Source organism: Furipterus horrens, unplaced genomic scaffold, assembly GCF_987537825.1.
Source record: "Furipterus horrens unplaced genomic scaffold, mFurHor1.1.pri manual_scaffold_6, whole genome shotgun sequence".
NCBI lineage: Eukaryota > Metazoa > Chordata > Mammalia > Chiroptera > Furipteridae > Furipterus > Furipterus horrens.
The window spans coordinates 106228543-106252233 of NW_028327176.1; the positions used below are offsets into that span (position 1 = coordinate 106228543).

Below are 23691 nucleotides of genomic sequence, written 5' to 3' on the forward strand. Positions count from 1 at the left end.
TGTTGGAAGGACTGGTAGATTTTTCATTCTGGTGGACTCTGAGAAATGTTGGATTGGAAAAATAGTGAGAATGGTATGGAAAGAAAAGAAGTGATGGTCAGAGAATGAAAAACCTGAAATTATGGAGGGACTGTGGCTTCTGGTCTAGGCTAAGGATGTGAGAGGCAAGGAGAGTAGAGATCAAGGCAACAGAATATTAGAAAAATTATCCATTGGATATGATATTGGGTATTATAAAAAGCATAGTGTTAGAGGGAGTAGAATTGAACTAGGAACTTAATCTTTGAGGAAAAAAGGGTTTGATTTGGGTGTGGACAGATAACTACAACAAGGAGAGGTAGTGAGTGGTCTAGGCTGACAACCTGAGATTCAAAGTTGGAAATTTTTAGGTAAAAGAAAAGAAAAATCATCTGGAAGGAATGAAAAAGAGTAACGAGCACACCTATTCCACTCTCAGGCCTAGTGTGAGAGAAAACAGCTACTATTGAGTGAGCTTCTTGGAAATGAGGGTCCTTCAGAGGGAACCAGGGTTTAGTTAGAGCCATAATATTTAGAGAAGAGGTTAAGGATATGAAAGATTTTGTGACGACTGACTAAATCCCAGACAGTGTACCATGAAAATGTTTCAAGGGTCGGAGCGTGGTACAAGATGGAAACAACGAGGAGTGCTCATGGCATATAGGGATTGAGGGATGATTCAGAGGCCTGGGTTTCTTACAGGGACAGACATGATCTGAGTTAAAGGGCACGTTGTGATAAGGTCTGAGTTATCCAAGGCTCTGAAAGGAGGTATACAACTTGAAGGGAAAGGATCTTGCCAGGGCACCTCATATGTTTTGTGACAGAGGCATGGAGGCAGCAAAGGGACAGTGAGTGTTACTCTGACTAGATGGGGCTGATTTCATCATGGACATTGATTTTATCAAAACTGATTTCCCTTCATCTTCCCACTCTCCACACTTTATCACATTCACAAGCTTTACCTTAGTTTATTTTCTCTGGACTCCAAGGAGGCAATGTTTCTTTTCTTGTTTCCTTCACTTATTCTGCCAGCTCCTTCCAAGATCTTGCTCCACTTTCATTCTCTACTGGTTCCTTCCTTCAGTCTACAGACATGTTCAAGTCTATCCCATTACAGACAAAAAGGCACCTCTTTGACTACTTCACTAACCACTCCTAACCTTTGTCCTTACTTCTCATCTGAACTTCTTGAAAGAGAAATCTCTGGCACCATTTTTTCTTTATCCCTTTTTCATTTAGTCCTCAACCTATTTGCTATTGACTTTTCTTCCTTGTCTCTAGCCTTGTGTCTTTCAAAACCAGGATTATCTGTCTAAAATTCTAACGTGATTATGTAATTTCCCAATCTACAGTGCTTTAATTGTTCTCTATTGGCAATAGGACAAAATACAAACTGTAACCACACCCCCCACTGTTGCTTCTTTCCACGCTTTCTTTCAGCTGGTTTTCTCAGCCTAGGACATCTGTATCTTGCTCTTCACTGGGACTTAAATTTCAGGTTTTCTTTCCCCCTAGAGCTCCCTAGGTTGAGTAGGTAGGTGCCACCCATCACTTTTCCCTTAGTATTCTAGGCATACCCTCTCCCTCTCTCTACTTGTGAGTAGGCTATTGACTTTTTCCTATTCACTGTTGTATACCAAGGTCCTGGCTGCCTGCCGCACAGAAAACACTTAATAAAGTTATTTTTTGAATGAATAAATAGTGAATAAAGGATAAAAACATATTTTAGCAGACATTCACATCCTGATAGCCAGAAAAGTGTACTTCTAAATTTAAATCCATATTAGTATTCTCGTTAATGATAAATGTTGGAAGCTTTTGCATGCTTGGTGATTATGAGTCAAATTGAACCAGATAACGTAGTGTTAAATGGACAAAAGCCCATTTTGAAACAGATTGGAAGCTGTGTTTGTGATCAACCCACCCAGGTAGAGATGCCCTGTAATATTCCAGCAGATCAACTTGCCACCTGTTGTTTTATTGTCATCTCCTATAATAGGATCTTCCTGGGATTGTATTGATTTTTCTGAGAGATGGTACCATAAAAAAAGGCTTTGATAGACTATGACAAATTATATGGCTGTTTTCTTGGGCAACCATATACAAGATCACAGGAAAATAGGCAATTTATCAAAATAAATGAGATAAATATCATGGCGTATAGAGAAAAAGTCAAGATAAACCTTTCACAAGACTACAAGCCTAATTTATTACATGTCTCATAGGTCTCTCCTGGTGATTCTGAAGCCAAACCTTTGATCTTCACATTTGTCCCCACTCTCAGAAGATTACCAACCCACTCTCAGTTGGCTGACATCTCTAAATTCCTTGTTAAAATTCCTGAGGAACCAAGTGATAAGAATCCAGAAACTGTAAATAGGGTAGGATTATTTTTGTTCTTTTTTATATCAAGCAATTAACATTAAAATATCCATAGTAACGACTTACAACTTTGTATGAATGTTTATTTGCTCTGTTTAGGATGAGACAACTATGAAATCTAAGGTTGACTAAAAATATAATTATATAATAGGAACTTAAATGTTATCTAATCCCAGGCTCTCTATAATATATTATTCTCAACCTTTTTGAGTTCATATCCTATTTTTTGGCTCCTGCTACCTCCTCATCTCTCAAATGTATCTTTAAAAAAAATTAAAAAGAAGTTTAAATTTATTTTGAAGGAAAATACAAGATTAAATAGTGAGGTGTTACTACCTTACATGTAATAAATTAGCAACATTATAAAAGTATAATACCCAATGTTGGAGCAATTGTGGAGATATTTGCATGCTCACATTTTGCTGCTTGTTTTGAGAATATGTACAATTTTGGTGGAAAACCTTTATGTCATAAAACTTTTCATAGCCTTTCAGTAACCTAACTCTTGGAAATGTATCCCCAAAAAACAGGACAAAAGAAGAAAATGTCATGTAGAGAAATAATTAGAAAAAACTAGAAATAGACTCGTACCAGAAAAGTTAAGAATATCATAATACATCACCTTGACCAAGTTATAATTATAGTGATTATTTAATTCCATGGAAAGGGTTATCCTTGTAATATTATGTGACAAAATAGATTACAAAATTTTATTTATACCCTGATCATACCTTTCTAAAATGAGACCAACACTGAAAATGAAATGGAAACAAACAAACAAAAAGCCCTGAAAATGACTTATGCTAGAATAATGACATTGTGGTTTTAAAAAATTCTCTTTAAAATGTGTTTTAATACTGTCTTAGTTTAAATAAAATGCGACTGGAAGAACTTTGTGGTAGTCTTGAGCCAACTGGAAGGGCAGGAAATCATCTTATTTACTTTGTCTATATGAAAACATCTTACATATCAAGTAGTGACATATTTATGTTTCTGAGATTTTCTAATGCTATCTTATTTCAAAGATCTTTGGGGCCAAATTATTTCAGAGAAATCCTGAGTAGTACATAAGGCTCTTCTGGGATGTTTCTCCCTAACAGTACTCAACTACATATAATATATTCATAGTATTCTTTGTTATTAGGTGCTGTGATTACATGAGACTGAAGATATATGAACTAATTTTGGTTGCCAATCTTGAAAGCCTTCTAGAATGATGATATTCATCTTATGATTGTAATAATACACACTATATTGTTAAAATAAGATTAAATTTTTTTTCTATTTTTTAAATGGTTAAGTATTATAATCAAATAGCATAATCCCTCATTTTTTCTATATTTAACAACTATTCACTGAATACATGTTACATGCTTTGTGCTGTGGATTCTGAGTAAATAAAGTCAATTCATTATTTATTTGTTATTGGGAATGTAGGCAGTGAAAAAACTTAAAAGTATGTAAGAAAATCTCAAGTATTGATAAATGCTGTAGAAATATATCAGAGTAAGGGAATAGAGAATGATACGCAATGGAGAAAAGGAGTTGTTTTAGAGCATTAATAATGTTTTCAAAAACCAGTTCAAGTTTTTTGCCAGTTTTTTAGTTATTCCATTACACTTCATAGTAAGCAATTTGTCATTCAATACTTCTATTTTAATTTAAACTTTCTCATAATTTGGGTTTTTGTTACTATATAGTATTGTAATTAATATGTGGAATGACAGTTATCAGAGAATCCTAATCAGAGGCAATTTGTGTTTTATCTTGACTTTATCATCATCAGCTGAAAAGTGTGGAATTGGTGTGTAAAGTCAAGTCCATAGTTTAGTTATACCTAATCAATAGTTTGATTTCTAGTTTGTCTTCCCACACAAAACACCTACACACATATTATCATACATTCAATTGATGACCATAGCTGAAATTATTTTAGTTTAGTTAGTGTCTTCTTTAACTTTATAATTTGAAATAATTTTAAACTTAAAGAAAAGTTTAAAGAAAGAATAGTTACCATAATATGGTTATCAAAACCAAGAAAATTAACATTGGGTCTTTTAAGCACAACGTCAGCATACATAGCTACTGTCTTCTTAGAACAAAGGCTTTTGGTAGCACAATAAAGCTGTCTTACTCCTGGTCTTATAAACTTTCTGTGTTCCTAGAAAATTGAATGGGAAAAGACTTAGAATTACAAATCTGAAATAAAATAACAATGAAAAATAGCTTGTGCTAAAAACATCTATCTTTTTTGGTGTCCTATTCACAAGTTCTTCCCAACTAGCTTTGATTGTTTTGTCTAATATCTGTGCATTTTGTTCTGGTTTTATTTTTACTCTCAGACTTTACAAAGATTTATATTCTTTCAGAACCCTTCAATGGGATTTCCTTTATCCTCTGGCTTATCCAGAATATACAGGTTTTGCTTGACCATTAACTAAACCCTTGATAGGTCTCCCTTGTTACATGAATGTCTTCATGAAGAAAACATTGCTTTCTTCCTCTCTTTTTAAAAAGTCATCTCATGATTTATTAGAAAGCAGGTTTGTTTGTAGATGTTGATTCTAAGCCCTACATTGTTTTGGTTTAGACCAGGACAAATAACTGGGCTAGTAAAAGTGTATTGTTAACTTCAATCTAATCTCTCTTGATTTTTAAATATGTTTTGAGAAATTCTTGTCCTTAAGCAGGTTAAACTTTTAGGTGTGCATGCAAAAAAAGAAGCAAGTATCAAACTAATGTCAAGGCTTTTATGTGTCTATATTTATTGCAGTCAAATTTCAGTGAGTACCTGACCTTGAATGCTGGGAACCAACAGGAGAGAGCCCCAGGAACATTGACTTCTCCTTCAGAGGTCAGTGGAAAGATTTCACAAGTAAGGGAATTTAAAGCAAACGAACCTCAAGGAATGCAGCAAAGTGGTCTCTTCAAAGCAGAGTATGTCTTTACTGTGGACTCTGAAGGGGAAGATGAAGCTACAAGCAGAAAAGTTGAACAAACTCCCTCAGGGGGGATGGGCAGCACAGTTACTCGGCCCAAGTCTCTAGCTATCTCCTCCAGTCTGGTCTCTGATGTGGTACGTCCCAAGACACAGGCAACAGACCTCCAGGCCCCATCACATCCTGAAATGTCCGATAGGATGTCTTCTCAGCAAAAGCACGGGCAGGTAGGTTTTTCATCTTATAAGAAAAAAAAAAATTGTTTACATATTCCTTGTCCCAGGCTGCCTGTGGTCCTGGAAGCCTTCAGGGTGGGACTGCCTCAGTGAAACAGGGAGAAGATCCCATTCCAAAACTTAGCAGCAAGATTGAATGCTTTCTATAATGTGGAGAGCCTTTGGCACATGTCTGAGATGGCAAGAAAGAAATGTCACGGAAATAAAACTAAGGAGGGATTTTGAAGGGAAAAATAGATAGATTTGGTCATTGACTGGCTATTTGTTATAATGAAATTATAAGATGACTTGGACAAGGTGCAGTAGAATGTCAGGAACGCAGAGGCTGGCTTCGGAGTAAATAGTGAGTGGGGAGTTGCCCTTGGCAGTGAGCATGAGTCAGTACCAAGATGTCCTGTTTTGGATCCACCAGATCAGGCATTTACAAGCCACCCAAAGTAGGTGGGAGAACATTTTTATTGGTGAGTGGGTCTTTTGGTGCTACTATGATTTATAAAAAACTGTAGAGTGGGCATCTTATCTTCGGTGCCACCCCCTCTTTATTTCTGTATCCTTCACTGACTTCCTGATGCTGTATTCATATCTCCTCCCAGCATGTAGTATCCTCGGGCTGCCTTTTGGGGATAGAAGACTCTCACTGGGCTATCCATACCCAGGTCTACTGGATTAAAACATTTTTTTCTTGAAGCTTATTCTCAGCTAATTGTTTAAAATATTCTAACCACATAATTAAACATAGTCTCAGTAAGTGCGATAGGCTTAAACTTTTTTTTTATTTTTGCCTCAAGAAAAATGATGGAATAGCCAAGTAGGAGATGTGGCAGTTTCCACAGCCAGTGGAAAGTAGTTTGATGAGGCCCCTTTGAAGAAGAACATGTAGGTGTGATGAAACGATATAAAAAGAGAAAAATGTTCTTAATGAAGCAATTTTTATTTATTTTTTTAAATTTACTCCTTTCCCCAATTGATATGTTTCTTTCCAAGTTGATCATTTATTTTGTTTTCATGTGACTAAATATATAGATGTTAAACTGGAGACTAAACATACACTTTGGAATTTTTTTTTTATTTTTGCCAACATAGGTTAGTAAGGAGGTTATAGTTCATGTTATCAGAGCTCACAATGAAAAGACAGAGCTCAACCTAATTCATTGGTAGTGACTGAAAATAATGCTTACCGTGAATGGAGGACTACTGGATCCTGAAACGTTTGGGAATAGTCATTGTTCCTCTTTCCATTTTCCTTTAAAATTAATTCCTTTGAATGATGAATAGAGGTCATCATGAAGTAAAAATAATATGAATTAAAAATAAGATGACTGTCACCCACAAATTTAAACTAAAAAAAAAAAAGGCCAGGGCACAAAAGAAGATGCTCTGAGAAGCTTAATATAGTCCGTTGTAGAATTTTAATATAAAAAGTCTAGAGCTATCCCATTGTTGGACTGCTTGATGCCAACAATGTAAATTTTTGGATCAGCAGTGCAGATAAGTGAGTTTCTGCTCCACCTGGTAAAAATTAATGGAATTGTCTGTAAGTTAGTACTATTATTTAGTAATAATAATTTGTTAAGCTATTCCTAAAAAGTGTCTTTAGTTCTTAGTTTGGACTTGAACCTTTTCATAACCTAACCCACATGTCATTTTCTCTCCACATCTTGTACCTTGTTTTTTCAGATCTTCTGAATTATCACCAAAGTTCACACTTATACCTTTCCATCCTTGAGCCCTTGATTCCTCTGTGTGTAATGCTGTTTTTTTCCCCAGACCCAAGGCCATTTTGGCCTAGGCTACTTTATACTCTAAGTTCTGCTCAAGTAGCCCCTTTTCTTAAGAGACATTCCCTTTGAAGATGTGTTAGTTTTTCTTCTTTATCTTTGTCATTTTTCTTATAGCTTTGTAGTCTTTTTGGGAAATCTTCAATATAACTCCTTTGACTTGGTTATAATAATTGATTTTATCTTTCTTCCTCACTAGACTAAAAACAGCTTGAAGTCAAAGTCTGTCTCTTGTTTATTTCAGTGTCCACAGTACTTAGTGCAGTGTCTTGAACATAGGTCAAGTTCAAAAAGGTGTATGAAAAAAATATTTTCAGGTTTACATATTTGAAATCCTTTCTCGGCATTGACTCCATCATGAAGTTTGCTTTGGTTCTTTTAGGGAAAGCAAACTCTCCCTCAATTTTATTCTGATAGCTTTTTTTTTACCCCCTGAGTATCTTTTATTATAATAATCCTATTGCAACATGTATTATAACTATTTAGATTAATGCTTTATCTTCCCTAGCAGACTAAAGTTTTTATAGATAAAGACCCTGTTAAATCTATTCCTATTAAACATTTTGTTCCCTAGAGTGGTTACTGTATTATCTTGAACATAGTCAGTATAAATATTGGGTTGAGTGTACTTTTGTTCCAAATGTTGTAGTGGCATATTTAAATAAAAGCACATTATGTTAAAAAAATTCCTAAAGAATTTAAATTTTAAAGTGTAAGTTAAAAGTAAAAATGCCATGGAAGCAGTTGAATTAAAATCCTTATAAATAAAATTCAGGAAAAAAAATGTTTTTGAGTGTTGGTGAAAAGGTGTAAGAATTGTCTTACCTTAGGATAGAATTAGGGTTCAAAGAGAGGTGAATATGTGCATACTAACAAAGACTGGTTTGTCTGAAAAACCTTTGATAAAATCTGGAGTTGAGGCAATGAGAGCAGGAATAAAGGCAAACTTATGGAATAGAGTTAACTAGCTTGTTTTGACAGTTATATGAGTAAAATCAACAATGCATGAAATTTATAACCAAGTAAATTAGATGAATGCTGGGAAATTGGAGAGAGAATAACAGGTCTTGTGAAGGGGTAGGAAGAGGTAAGACATCTCAGGAAACTTTGAGCTGAAAGGAAGGTGGTGGAGTGCAGACCTGGAACACAGGAGATGGTGGGGGATTGGAGGTATTTGCTGCATAAATTAAAGCAACGAGAATGGAAACGTTTACTTGTGGAGAGAATGTAGAGCAAGACATAAGATAAAAGCCAGGAAATAGTAAAATATAAAAGACCTGTGAAAAACAAGAAACCGCTGAAAGAGACCGAGAGGGGACCAAAGAAGCTGAAGAGAGCAGTTTCATGCAATGAAAGCTAAAGGGGTTTTCAAAAAAAAAGAGTAATCTATAAACAAGGTCGAATAACTAAATATACAATATTTAATTAAATTAACAGATTTTTAAAAGGTAGCTCAGTAATTTTTTTATAGAACTCAAATGAATCTGGTATCAATCAGATCAACTTGGGAATACAAAATAATAGCTGATGACTTTTATGTTAATAATACATTAATAAATAATAACTTTCTGGTGGTGTGACATAGTTTGTGTACTGACCTAGGATTATCAAATATGAAGCACAATACCTCTCCTACTTTTATGCTGGGAGACCTCACGGAGGATGAAGCGTTACCACATTGTACCTTTATATTTTCTAGCTGCTTTGCTAGATTTTCTTACTGTACCCCAGAGAGTAATTCTGCCAAGTGGGACAGCCAGGTTAATACATGTTGCTGCTTGATTAGGGAAGAAGGGCAAGTTGGGAGATGCAAGAGACCCAGGTCAAAGCGAGGGAGGGATCAAAGAAGGCCTTTTGCTGACATAGCTGGCTGGCTAGGAAGCAAGCACTAGGAGACGCTGAGGAAAGTGTGTCTGCTGTAAGGCAGGAAGGGGAACCAGTCTCCCTGGGGAGTGTTAGCAGAACCAGAAGATGTGCAGGCATGAGGCCAGGGGTGTGGGTTTGACCTGGCCACAGTCTGAATTTGGAATATGGGAGCTCTCTCACTTTCACAGGTCAGCCGCGGGCGCCTTGTCCCTCACTACCTGCTTGGAGCCACACCTCCTCTGTGCTCTCTCCTGCTCTGGGAGAGCGGGATGAGGCTTCCTAACATCTGACCAGTTCAGCTACAAAGGAGGTGCCCGATGCCTTTTATTAAAATAATTAAAATAATTAATTAAAATTTATTAAAATAATATCTTTAATAATAAAAATAGTATAAATGTAAAACGAAGTCCGATAAAACAAGGCCCTCAAAGCTTTTTAAATCTGGAAATTAGAAGGTGATTTGGTGACTTTAATGAGAACAGTGTGAGTGGGGTGCTGGGGGCCCAAATCAAGTTGAGAAGCGGGTAGGCGATGAGGGAAAAGAGGGTGTGTGTTGGGGGGATGGGATGGGAAAACAAAAATGAGACAAGCAGCTGACTGACCATGCTCTTCTGGGTATTTACTTGCAATCATAAACTCTAGTTGCCTCGTTTGTAAAATGGGATGATGATATCAGCCTTCCTTATGAAGATTAAATGAGATTATATATCATATATGATGAGATTTTTATATATTTATTTATTTATATTGATATGTATACTATTCATCACAGTTCCTGACCCATGGTAAGTTTTCCACAAATAATTTACTATATTTAAGAAGTCTAAGAAGGCAGCATGTTTTGGGGTACAGTACAGGGTAAGGAATATATGAGGGGGGAGAAGTTTTATATGTATTGGTTCAAATGTAGCTTGGATGTAAGAACCACTGAGGAGAGACATGGAAAATGAGGTCAGAAGAACAGGCTGAGGTCAAAATGAAGGAGATGCTTACATGAAATTCTGGAAAAGTTAGATATTAGCTTGCTTATGTATTAAGTACCTAGATTTCATGGATCCATGGAAAAGGGATTACAACAAACTATTTGGACAGGGCTTTAGACATAAAACTCTTCCTCATACTTCCCAGGGCCTCAATGTTATAATGAAATACTCTATCCCAGCACATTGTATTAGAATAGTCTTTAAATACCTCTCTTATTCTAGTATATTTGTGAGCCTCATCATGCCAAAAAATCTTCTTGCCTCTGGTCCCCATCACGTAACACAATGCCTGAGACACTTGTAGGTGCTTGCAAAGTGTCTGATAAGTGAATAAATGAGTGAATGATACTTTTCACATGACCCTGTGATATATATATAGAAAATAAACATGAACTGTATTAACCCATAACTGAGAGAAAACTGTCATTCAGTATAAAAAGAGAGCCTGGGACTCCTGCCTTATACTTTAGCTTTTGTTCCATATTTTATTTATTAAAATAAATCATCCATACCTAGCTTTTGGCCTTAGAGATTTAGAGATTGGAAGACTTTGAAAAAAGCTGGTAGGTTAAACTTCCGTGTTGAATTCTGCTAATTGTTGGGAGGGCTAGCTTAGAATGACAGAAGTAGTTCCTGAAAAATGGCATTTATGTTAAGATGCCAGAAAGCAAGGTGCCCCTGACCCTCATCTAGCTGCATGCAGAGCAGAGCTACATGGGGCCAGAGAGAGGAGGAAACAAAATAGAACCTGGCTTGCTCAGTAGGGGAGAGGTGATCAGGTAATGACTCAGATTCTAGGTGGGCCCTTTCCATCACGTTGTGATGATTAAAAATACAGAGGCCCTCATTCTTTTAATTGTTATACACATTCCTGACCAAATGAAAAAAAAAAAAGTATTGATTTATTTTTGAATTTAAGTATAGTTGGCATACAATATTACATTAGTTTCAGGTGATTAAACATTACAATGTGATCACCACACTAAAGTCTAGTAACCGTCACTGTGCAACTTTTTCACCATAATATTGAGTATGTTCCCTTTCACCTTTGAATAAAATCATGAGTGGGTGATTTTTGTTTTTAACCACTTTCTTCTAGTGATTGTCCCATTGCCACCTCCTCATTTCCTTTCTTGCTTAGGATGAGCTTGTGATTCTGTATCTTAACCTTTTTGTCACCTTCTATGGTGAGACTGGACACCCTTAGGAGACTTTTTCTGACTCAGGTTCCAGGCTCTGCTCTGATGCTGGAAGAATCCCTGTGATCCCTGCCTGGTGGCCTGTTGCTTCTCCTGGCTGAAACATCTTTTGTTTGTACCATTAGTTCCAGGGACGGAGGAAGCACATTTATGGAAAATTAAGTTGCTTTGTCAATTCCAGCAGAAAGATAATGGAGTTTTTTAAAAGGAGGGTTTCTTGATTTGATGTCAGAACTCAATTTTTTTCACTCTTGTGAGGTAAGACTGAATTGGCTATCAGAGCCACTGTTCTCTCCACCCCTTACCCACACTCACTGTCTGGAGTCTACAGCTGAGGTAGAGGGGACCATCAGTAAGTGGGGTGATGAGACCTTCTTTAAGGAGACACCGTGTTCCTGTTCTCTGTTCTTTTGTTGCTACATCTACAGGGCACTTTACCTCTTTATTCCTGCAGGAAGTCATTATGCCATGCACTAGACACTATGAGAATACAGCATTCCCTCACTTATTGCGGGTATTACGTTCTAGACCCTTCCACCCCCCATGATAGGTGAAAATCTGCGAAGTAGGAGCCTTACATTTATTTTAGTATTTATATATATTTTAAGGCTTTATAAACCTTTCCCACATACTTATAAACCGTCCCCAGTCCCCTATTAACCTTTCTCACTCCCTTATTAACCTTTTCCACACTTTTATAAACATTACTTATGTTCTTAAACATATTCTACACTCTTAAACCTATGTAACTTTAACAACATACATATACAGTACCACAAAATCCTGCAATATAGCGAAAAATCTGTGATAAATAATTAAATATATAATATTTAAAAAATCCCACGATACAATGAGGCCACGATAAGTGAACCACAATATCAAGAGGGACTACTGTACACTTTAAAAGACATAGTGCCTACCTTTCAAGACATCGGAACTTGAAAAACAGATGCACCTGAAAATAATGACAATGAAAGGTAACATGCTCAGGGAACAGCGGGAAATCTAAATCAGCCTTTAACCTCAGGAAAGGGTCATACTGTATGAGCTAAAATGTGAAGAATCAGTACAAGTTTTCTGGTCAAACAAGCACTGCTTAGGCATTTCTGGGAGTTGGCAGAGAAGGAGTAACATATAAGAAGAAGAGGGTAAAAGAAGAAAAGGACTTAGTGATGAAATGGAGGCCACAGATAAAGCAGTTTTGAAAAGGAGGGAGAGATTGGAAGTGTCAGATTTTAGAGAGAAATCAGAAAAGATAAGAAATTTAAATGCCTGTTGGTTTTAGGAAATGATAGATCATTGCAGGCATTGGTGATAACAGTGTCTGTGGAAGAGGAGGGTGGGGAACTGTTAAGAAGCCAGGGGAAGTGATTTAGTTTTCCATTGCTGCAGGACAGTACATCACAAGTTTAGTGGCTTAAAAAATGCTTATTTATTTTCGCTGCCACTTTGATCTCTAACCTTTCTATTCACTTTTAAAGCACTCACTTGTTTAGGTCATACCCACACTGGATGATCTCTTCTTTGATTAACTTAAAGTCACCTGATTAGGGACTTTAATTAGATCTGCAAAATTCCTTCACTTTTGCTAGTTTCTACTCGTTAGAAGCAATTTACAGCTTTTACCCATAGTAAAAAAGAGGGGATTATACAAGAATGGGATTCTGGGTAATTACTTTTGGTTACATTGGCCACAAAAAGGAAATCAATACAGTAATTGTATAGTTCAGATATAATTACAGAACAAATGGGCCTGTAACTATGGGAAAGACAGGATCCACAAAGATCTTAGTGTACATGAACGCACTCATTTTCAGTTACCTTTTTCTACTTAGCAAGCCATGACAAAATTTAGTTTTTTTAAACACAACCTTTTACTTAGCTCAGAAATCTGTCAGTCAGCAGGTGGGCCAGGTTCAGCTGGGTGGTTCTGCAGGTCGGTCAGACTCAGCTGATAGTTGCTGTGGTTTATTTATGTGTCTGCAATTAGCTGCTGGTTGTTTGGTAGGTGGTTAGCTGTCTGGTTAGCTGAGAGGTGGTTTTGCATTTTCCAGTAGACTAGCCTCATTCACATAATGGCAGTGTTCTGCCCTCAGCAAGCCTGCAAGTTCCAATAAAATGTTTTTCTAGCCACTGCTTCTTGTATCACATTTGCTAATATTCCACTGGTCAAAACAAATTATGTGGCCAGTTGAGATTAAAGGGTGAGGAAAAGCCTTTTTAATATAAAGACTAGAGCATAGTGGTGTTATCAGGGAAACCCTGGTTCTTCTCTCTGATGCCATAAAGAACTACAGATCAGTGAACCTATTAGTTCGCATGCAAAGTTCATTAATGAGTGGGCGAGCAAAAGTAAGGGTGGCCAAAGGCCGGGGTGGCCAGAGGGCCAAGAGCACCAAGAGTGCTATGAGGGCCAAGACAGCCAAGAGAGTGGGTCCTTTGTTCTGAGGACATAGATAGTTGGCGGGATGGGGGTGAAGAAGTTACATATCGATTGACGGATAAAGGTGGTGCCAGCTTTTTTTTCAGGGGGACATGACTACCCAAACTTAGGTATGTGTGAGGGTCTGTTAACCCAAATTCTTACCTTGCTGCAAACTCCATTTGTTCATCTTGTTGTAAAATGCATAAGTGGAGGGAGGCGGTAAATTAAAGTTGGGGCAGTTACCCCAAGTTATTTATGGGGTCTTTTTGTAAGCATTAGTGACTCTCTCATAAAACAGATAGCGACCAGAGGTAGGCAATTAACCAAAGTTGTTTTATGGATTTCTTCTTTGGTCACTGTGGACCCTCTCCTGCATTTCTGGCTTTGGGATGAAAGCACAGTTTCAAAGGCTTTCCTACCCAGATAGTGGAAAGGATACATAGAATTTCAAGGACTGCCCTCCTCCTGTGTTAGCATGGTGTTTTATTTCGATGTTGTAACACCTGGCAATATAATTGGACCAGGCTCAGGGCTGCTGAGTTAGCGGATGAGAAATGTCTCTCTCTACTTCTAGCCTCCTCTATTAACTTCTTTGTTATATTGCAATGGTGAGGGCCCTGCCTTTATTTCCCCTCTGCTACTCATTGTACTGTAACAGTGGAAATTTTTACAATCCACTACATAGTATTTATTATTATGATTTTAAAGATTGGAAGAATTCTGCTTTATATTTATGTTAGGATGAGAAAGCGAGTAAAAAAAAAGGATGAGTACACAGCATACGAGTGATGAAATGTGATTCCTAAGAAGGCAGGAGCTGCTGTGATTCACAGCCCCTAGAGAAAATTTACTTTTTAAAAAGTGAGAAATCATAATTTTTCTTAGAATAGAGAAAGGAAATGAAGGTAGATCTAAAAAATTAGATTTTTCTAGAAATCTCAGTTTTCCTTGGAGAAAAAAACTTCAAGGTTGTCTGTTGAGATAATTGAGGGAATGGTAGGAAAAGGGTTTGTGGTGTTAACTTTTTAGATCTGCTGTTCAGAACAGGAGTGAAAAGCTGAGGTCCAAACAAAAGAAAATTTAAAAAACAAAAAACAAAAGAACAATCAACAAAATGGTGAAATGTACAGGGCCTAGCAGAGACTATAGACTTTAAATTTATGATGACATTCGTCCACACTGTCTTACCTGTCCTCTGTGTGAATTAGAGACATTAAATTTATGCAAACACCTATCTACTGTGTCTCACCCATGCTTTATGTGAGTTAGAGAATGGTACTCCTTCTGCATGGGTACAAGGAAGTTCAACCCCACTCTCAGCTGGCACCCTTGTACAGAACAAGTTTTTAAATTAAGTTCAGCAGCCCTGCCAATCAACAGAGTTGTGTTAGATTTTTGAATAGCAGCTTTAAATAGACTAGGTCTGGGAACATAATGGCTGTTGGTAGGAATGATTTAAGAATGGAGATTTGTGAAGTGGATTGATAAAAGAACAAGATGGCTAGAGTGTTGACAATCCTTACAAGGAAGCTGAAATTGAACAAAGTATTATTAAAACCTAAAAATGCAAAATAGCAAGGAGTGGGGGAGATGAGATTAGATAGTAGGAGAAGGCTCTGTGATGATGGAAAGACCTTTAGTTCATGGTAGACACAGAGAACTTATTGATGACATTCTGTGCATATGTCTACTTTGATCAGATTGTAAAAAACCAATCTGAACATAGGTAGAATGCCAGACATATTATTTAAATGTTCAGGTAAGAAAGACTGAGAATCTGCCCAATGACATTATGAGTGCCCATCAGTGAGAAGAGGACTGATCAACAGGTAAGTTTAGGAGGCTAAGCTGCTATAATGTCATGACTGGGAACAGAGGGTCTTCTTGAGTTTCTGCCTTGCAAGGCTGTGCAGACTCAGGAAGAAAAGCACAACTAAATGGGACCAATAATTGGTGTTGTTTAAATCTTGGAAACTACTCAGAACATCGGGTAGCAGCAGATCAATCACTTTAGCTTTTATTCGGGTGCTTTGGAATCTCATCGATACCTTAGGGAAAAAAGTGAATATATACAGAAATAGTTTATTTAGATTGACTAAAATTACAAGGCAGCTCTACATTAGAGATGGGCTGTTAAAATAACTCTATTACCTAGGATCTAAGGGTGGATTTATGATTAAGATTGTCCACTTGATGAAAGCAGAACATTGTAAGTATCCTGTTACTGAGATTATTGTGAATGTATTCCAGAGTTCAAGATAGTCTTTCTAGGAAAAGAGAGACTTGAGAAAGATTTTGGAGGAGGTGTGTGGCAAGGGAACCCAAGGAATCAGAGGAGGACTTGGGTTTGGAGAACACAGTCAGGGATAGTGCTCTAAAAGGTGTTTGAAGCAAAAGAATCAACAAAGACCTGGCTAGAAATAAGTAGCGGAGAGAACAAGAAGAACAGGTTTGAGGGAGAAAGAATTAGAGCATGAGTAACAATCTAGTAACAAACAGCATGAGGGGTTATTAATGGGAGAAAATGAAGAGATGGAAATGATATATAGACATCAACAGAGAAGTAAGGCATTTACAGGGAAGAGGTAAAATAAAATCTAGGCTACTTGACTAAACACTTGACAGATATCCATTCTTTCTTTCTGTATAAAATTATTCATGTCTTTAGCTCCTCTCTTAAAAATCTTATTGATAAGAGGAACTCAAGACAATGAATACTTTTCATTAAAAAATACATTCTTACTCCTGGGAATTTTATAAAAATATGGTGTCATATTTTTTATATTAGTGTAAATTAGAATAACTTCAGGATGTATTTGCAAATTAGAAATGAATATATTACAAATATTTATTAATATACTGAATAGGAAACTATAAAAACATGTAGATTAATATAAATATAACAAACATTCTTAGACTTTTTAGCTATTCTCTTATAAGTTCTTCAATAATCAACTATTAAGAAGTACAATTAAATTCTGAGTTACTTATAGTTGATAAAACATGACCTAACGTAGTAAAAAAATTTGGTAATTAGAATCCATACTCTTGAGGAAGTCTGAAGGAATAGTCTTTTCCTCTGAATGAGACCCGTATTTAGAGCCCTACTATTTAAACATGATACTTCGATGGATGGTCAGAATGAATTAATGAGTCTGTTGTATAAATTGAAGTTATTTGGAAACATGATTGAAAAGATAGTGGGATTTTGGGATTCTTATTATTAATTTATAATTTTTATTTTTACCAGTAACTATGACATAATATGAAAAGGCACCTTACTGGGTCTTGAAATTATTTTATTCCTTCTGTGAAGAGAGACAGACCATCACTGGAAACAATGAGAAGACTTCATTTATGGCTAATCACATGAAACAGTTATGTAATCACTGGCTAAACAGAATTGTTTTTAAGTAAAATTTATGTGAGGAGATTTTTAAATTTTCTTTCTCAGTTTGATTGATTTCTGTTTGATTTTTTAAAATTACCCCTCATTTTCAGATATTCAAGTATTATTTATATGGCAAGAATTCTGTATTTCAAATGCATGTTAGTTTACATATTTAAAGAAAGGAATGTTTTGGGTATATTTACTCAGAAACTTGGAAGTTTAGAGTGAGTTGTTTGAATTTATTAGTTTTAAATAATCCTTAGAACACAAAACTATATGATATAAAAATTCTTACATTAGGGCTGATTGATACCTTAACATGGATACCTCAAGCAAAACCAAAAGCAATCTTTTACTGAATTTGTAAATCAACCTTTTATTAAGTTTAACTATTATGGCCATGCATTTTTCTGCTTTGTAATGTGAAAAATTTATACATATAAAATAATGAGTATTCATTAATTCCCTAATTTCTTGATTAGACACAAGTAGTTTCCTTTCTCTTATGGACTGAGAGAATCAAATCAATAATTTTGAAAAAAATAAAACACCTTCTTTTTAAAAGATTTGAAGGAGGAATAATGAGCTTCCCAAACTAGAATCACTTACAATTTCAGTATTTGTGGGTGATTTTTAAAATAGCACAAGCATACATACACTCTCTTATTTTACAGAGAGTCTCCCTAGACTCTCTTGACAATGATAACATTGTTCCTTTATTTTCTTTTCATTTTATTTTACGTGGAATTGATAGGTTGCATTGTTTTAGGCAGATTACATTTGTAAAGTAATCTAGATTCCTTTGATGTGAGAGAATACATATTCCTTTCAGTATAACCAAGTCATGTGTTATATGTTCATTCTATCAAGTCATTAGGGAAAATATTTTCTGTAAGCTAAAATTCCCTCTCTGTTTTGGACTTTGTTTTCACTTTCTCATTGTTTATCATTGTATATTGATGTTGAGTGCTGCATCTTTTGAATTCTGGGCATTTTTCATTTCACAATGTGTAGGAGTAGTCCAAGATTTTAGAGTTTCAAACCTTGAAGGATGTGAAAAATTTTAGGGATTATAGTTATTATTATTATGTTGTGACTTATATACTTCCAATAGAAAATTTATTTCATTTTCCAAGGTGATTTTTGAAATTTATATTGACAGTAGTTTAATACTTTTCAAATGACACAATTCCAAATTAAGATAACTCTTAGATTTTGTCAATGAATTATTTTCTAAATGGATATATGTGAATATAATTTAATATTGATGTTCATTCTAGGGAATAAATGAACTATAATATATAATGCCTCATGGTTTACTTATATTTTATTTCAAATTCAAGACAATGCCTTATTGGCAAGATAGAATTTCTTCCATTTTTACGGGACTGTTTGCATAAACACACAAGTGCCAAGAATATTTTGATACTGCCACGAATAATGTCCTATTACAATCTATCTATTTCTCTTTCCTCTAGTTAACTTCTTCTTCCACTACCTCTGAGCAGCTTGCCTGTAAACCACCTGCTCTCTCCTTTGTTTCTCCAACTAATCAGAAAACACCACCTGGCCCAGTTAAGCTCGCCGGAGCCTCTACCCTAGAGGAGTTCCACACTAGGACGCTGCATGTCAGTGGGGCCTTGGTAGAAGAAACAGCTACGTATTTCCAAACTTCTGCTCACTCTTCACCCCTTTTTGCATCGAAGGGCACCTCCACTCAGTTATCAGGTCCTAATTTATCCAGTCCCAGTGAAGCAGATCAAAAACCTGGACTGACATCGGAAGTCCCGAGGAAGACGACGTTAGCCTCGCATGTCCTTAGCCCCAGAGAAAGTCTGAGAACCTCTCCTTCACAATCCTCTGGTGCTTCTCTGAAGTCGAATTCAGCCTCGTACATACCAGTCCGTATTGTCATGCATTCACTCTCTCCAAGTCCCAAACCATTTACCTCCTCTTTCCATGGCTCTTTTTCTGCTACTTGTAGCCCAGGGTCATCTAGTGGAAATCTCTCCAAGTCAGGGGTGAAATCCCTGGTGCCCTCCAGGCTTTCTCTGCTCACTGCCATCCTCAAGTCAAACCCTTCTCATCAGAGACCTCTTTCCCCAGCATCCTGTCCCACCTTCTCTCTCAGCTCCCTGACTTCATCCACACTCACACTTGATCAAAAAGAAAAGCAAACTTCATCCACGCCTAAAAAATCTCTCTCAAGTTGTTCACTGAGAGCCGGGTCTCCTGAGCAAAGAGAACACCAGGTTTCTGACATTAGCCAACAATCCTTTCACTTACCTTTCTTCACTCAATCTGCTCCACTCTCTCAAGTGCCCTCCCTTTCTCCCACAAAACATACAAGTAGCAGTCTTGCTTCTTTGAATGCAGAGAAAACACCATCACCCACTTCTTTGAGCAATCCAACCCTCTCCCAGCTACAAACAAATACATGGAGTCCTGTAGGTCTTCCTCCTGTTCCACCAAGCTTTTCTCCCCTTTCTTGGAAGGGCAAAAGAGATGCTGACCTCAGGGGTCTGGAAAAGTCCAGGAATATGTACACATATCCTTTTGAATCAGCCTCCTCTACATTATCTCCTGCATTTCCCACTAACCAAAGAGCCACACTCTCCTCTCCAGAGGGATGTTTCCATCCTTCTCCAGCTCTTTCAGACCTGATCAACAGATCCCAGAGAGCATCACCACAGCTGTCGGGCCAGGGTCTGAATCCTTCAGCTCCTCCTTCACCCCCTGTCTCCAGTGCTAGCTCTGCCTCTCTTCCCAAGTCGGGGTCCTCCCCTCTCCCTCATACTCGTCTTCCTACCCAGGCACTCCAGCTCAGTCCTTCAACACTGCACCCAAATTGTGGCAGTGGTACCTTGCCTTCAAGACTTGGGAAATCTGAAAGCTCAATACCCGACCACAGGTCATCTGTTTCAACCCCTTCACCTCCCAGCTCTCTAACAAGACCCAAGGAGCTGATTTCACCATGTGCACTGTCCACATCAGCAGATCCTGAGAATAAGAAACTCAAGGTATTTTTGCATGTTGCATGGTGCATGCTTATTCTGAAATATGCAAGAATCTTTTGTTCCAGAGGGAAGCATCAATAATTAGTGACATTCATTCTGTTCTTCCGAGGAAACAGAGGAAGTGTAAGTGTGGTGGTAGGGTGAGGGGATGTAGGGAACTAGGATTTGGTATATTTGAATGTGGAGATGAGTTATAATATGTCTAAAATTGTGCATGGTTCTGTAAAACTCTTTGATTTCTCAAATTCTTCTCTTACTGTAACTTCTTATATTTATAGCTTCAGGCATAATAATATGAGTTATATTATTGATTCCAAAGATGGAATTTAAAGCACCTAGTTGAGATTTGGGAATATGATACATTTCTAATTATTTAATAACATGGACTCTATTATCCATCAAAATATCCTGTACTGATAGAATAGTAGACAGGGTTAGTGTAAAATGAAATATTATCTTAGATCTAGGCCCATATTCTTGCCAAGCCAATTTGAAAACTATATCCTTTGCTGTCATTCATTTATAATTATTAATTTTCCCCCTTCTGCCAGGTTGATTTCTTTGTTGCTCTTCATAGTTCAAGCTAAATCAATATGGATCTAGCTATATACATATAGGGCAAAGGGGAATAGATATTTCTTTTATATGTGAAAATTATTTGATTTATAATATACATGATAAACTTAGTAATTATGAAATACAGAAATAATAGACAGGCTAGGTATAAATAAACAGAATTTAAAAAGGAGAAATATTGGCTTTTAAATGCTCTGAAGCAACCCACTTAGCATAGATGTGAAACTGGCATTTATTTTAATATGAGAAGAGAAATATTTGAAGGAGTGATCCATAGAGTTTATTTCTTCTACAGGAAGGCAACTCGGTTCTGGAGCATGGGTGCTTCCCAACTATTCTCAAATAATTCAGATTGTAGATTTTTTTTCACCCCAAAATTTGTCATTATTATAGAAATAAGATAAAATTATGAAAGTGTTTATATTAAGAGGGCATTGGGATTTTCACTTTGGTGCATTGAAATAACACAGTTTTAGAGCTTCCAAGTTCCATGGAGATTGTATTCAATGGTTTGAATGATGAACTCAAAATGAGAAAGATAAAACAACCCACATATTCTTGTTAATGATGTTGCAATGTAATTCAACTTAAAAGCATGCATTAAATACCCACTGTTTGCCTACCGCTATACTAGGGTCTTTTGAGATGTGTGTGTATATGTGCTTGTGTGTGTGTTTAAGGAAAGTAAGAAAATTTTTTTATCTTAAAAAATTTTATTCAGCCAAGATATATATATAATGTAGAGAAGCTATGTAGAGGTATTAAATCTATAATAAAGCTAGAAAACAAGTATAAGGAAATATTAACATTGTATTATACAGGTTAAATGTAATTATGCACTGAATTTGATACACTAGAAATAATATTATGAGATATAGTTAGTAAGGGAAGTTATTATAAATGTCGGGCCTGTCAGAAATATTTAGAATTTATCTTAATGAAAAGGGAAGGAGTTGGTATTTCAGAAGTGGTAAATAACCTAACCAAATATACAGAAGAGGATTCCGGGAGAATATATGTGGAGACATAAGAAGATTGGCCTCTCATTGAATAGTGATGTTAATAGTAATAATGATTATAGTATCATCATTTGCTTTCTTTGAGTCAAGAAATGCTTTCTTTGAGTCAAGAAATATCCTAGTAGTTAAGAACAATAGTTAGAAATTAATTAAAAGTTGCTATATCAGTTAATTTTTATGACCATGTAAGGTTGGTAATGTTAGTTTCTCCATTATATACACCAAGAAACCGAAGTTCAGTGACTGATTTGCCCAGGTCACTTACCTTGAACTGTCAGAGCTGATGTGTATATTTAATTTAAGTCTACTGATTCTTGAATCCGTGTTCTTATTACTATGTTTTATTGCTATAAAACAAAAATTCATGTTAATTATCATTTTAGACTTATTTAATAATTCTCATGAGAGATATAATTATTATTATGGAATAACATTAAGAATTATCAATTTACATATTTGAGTTATTTTAAAAATTAATATGAAAGACCAAGTCCTTGTATTTTAAACTTTCAAAGTAAATGGGATAGAGAAAAATCTAACTTTTTCTATAATTCTAAATTTAAAAATTATTTATTTGAAGACAAATTTACCTGGTGATTAACCTTTCAATACATATGTTTGATTATGGAATTTATTTGTGGTGTATTAAAAAAATCGGTGCTCTAAACATTACTATTTCCTAAATTTATTAACAATTATTTTTTAAATCATACTGTCCTCACCTTTGTAAACAGTGATTGTACTCCATGGGCTTCTTGGAAGTGTTTCTGTTTATGGTTCACTTTGCTTCATTCATGTTTTATCCTCATTTTTTGGAGATAGTTGAAAGAGAATTGGCCCAGAGGGGCTTTTGATAAATCAAGTCTTTTTTTTTTGTCCTAAAATCAATTGTGTTAAAGACCTGATTTTCCATAATTAATTTTCAGCATTTGCCCTATATTTTGTTGTAGTTTCTTTATTTTCAAGTTAAAAATTAAGCGTATAGAAATACATGATAAATTGACGTAAATAAAAATATGAAGAAATTATTTTATCTATATTCATCTGTTGCTTTGAAGAGAAAAATATTTCTTACAATGGGTAAAACTTAAAATTAACTTCTGAAAAAAGAGTTGCTCTCTGAGACATGTTGTTCTTTGTCTGTTTATTTCTTCCTTGCTTCTTGTTATTATCTCTCCAGGTAAAAATCAGCCTTCATATTTTTTATTGTAAACTATTATTTGCAGAAATTATAACTTGAGTATAAAAAGTCATTTAAATGGATTCTGAAATAGATAAATCTTATTCAACTTCCTTTTGATGTATGACTAGTTTTTATTAAATTGCTAGGATTATTTTATAGATTGGTAGGATGAAATAGACAGAAGCTTTGGGATATGAAAGAATTTATATGCTTTTACCAATTGTTTCTTGTTTTGCTCCTTCTGCTGTGGTGCCAGTCTGAGCACAGGGCTGTCTTTGAAATCAAAGAGCTTCAGACTTAGATCAGCTTCACTCAGTGCCTGACCTGGAAAGGAAAGTGGTCCTGTAATACAAATGACCATCAAATTAAAAGAATGAATGCATGAATGACATTAGTTCAAAGTCTGGGCCTTGCAGGCCTTTGGCATTAAAGTGAAATGAAACAGCTAGAGCATGCTGAACTAAATTCAGATATAGAGGATATTTAATGTTTTTTTTTCACAGATTGGATCTTAAGGTTCTGAATCTGTTTGCATTAGTGTGATATAATGTATATTTTTAATTTCAGATATAGTTAAGAATATCATTTCACATTATGATCATGGCTGTAGACAGGATGGATTTCCCTGAATGTTGGCCAGGCCACTCTTTTATCAATATCTATATTGTCTGAGATA

General features: G+C 35.9%; 1 protein-coding gene across 4 annotated transcripts in view; it reads left to right on the plus strand.

Annotated features, from left to right (window-relative positions):
- Positions 1-23691, plus strand: part of MLIP (muscular LMNA interacting protein) — a 218662-nt gene that overhangs the window by 99876 nt on the left and 95095 nt on the right. For 3 of the 4 annotated variants that reach the window (XM_090282605.1, XM_090282602.1, XM_090282603.1), the window contains 3 exons: positions 2247-2402; positions 5177-5569; positions 18699-20240. In XM_090282605.1, coding sequence (XP_090138731.1) covers positions 2247-2402; positions 5177-5569; positions 18699-20240 — 2091 coding nt within the window. The remainder of the gene's footprint in view (positions 1-2246; positions 2403-5176; positions 5570-18698; positions 20241-23691) is intronic. The other variant, XM_090282604.1, reaches the window with a different exon arrangement.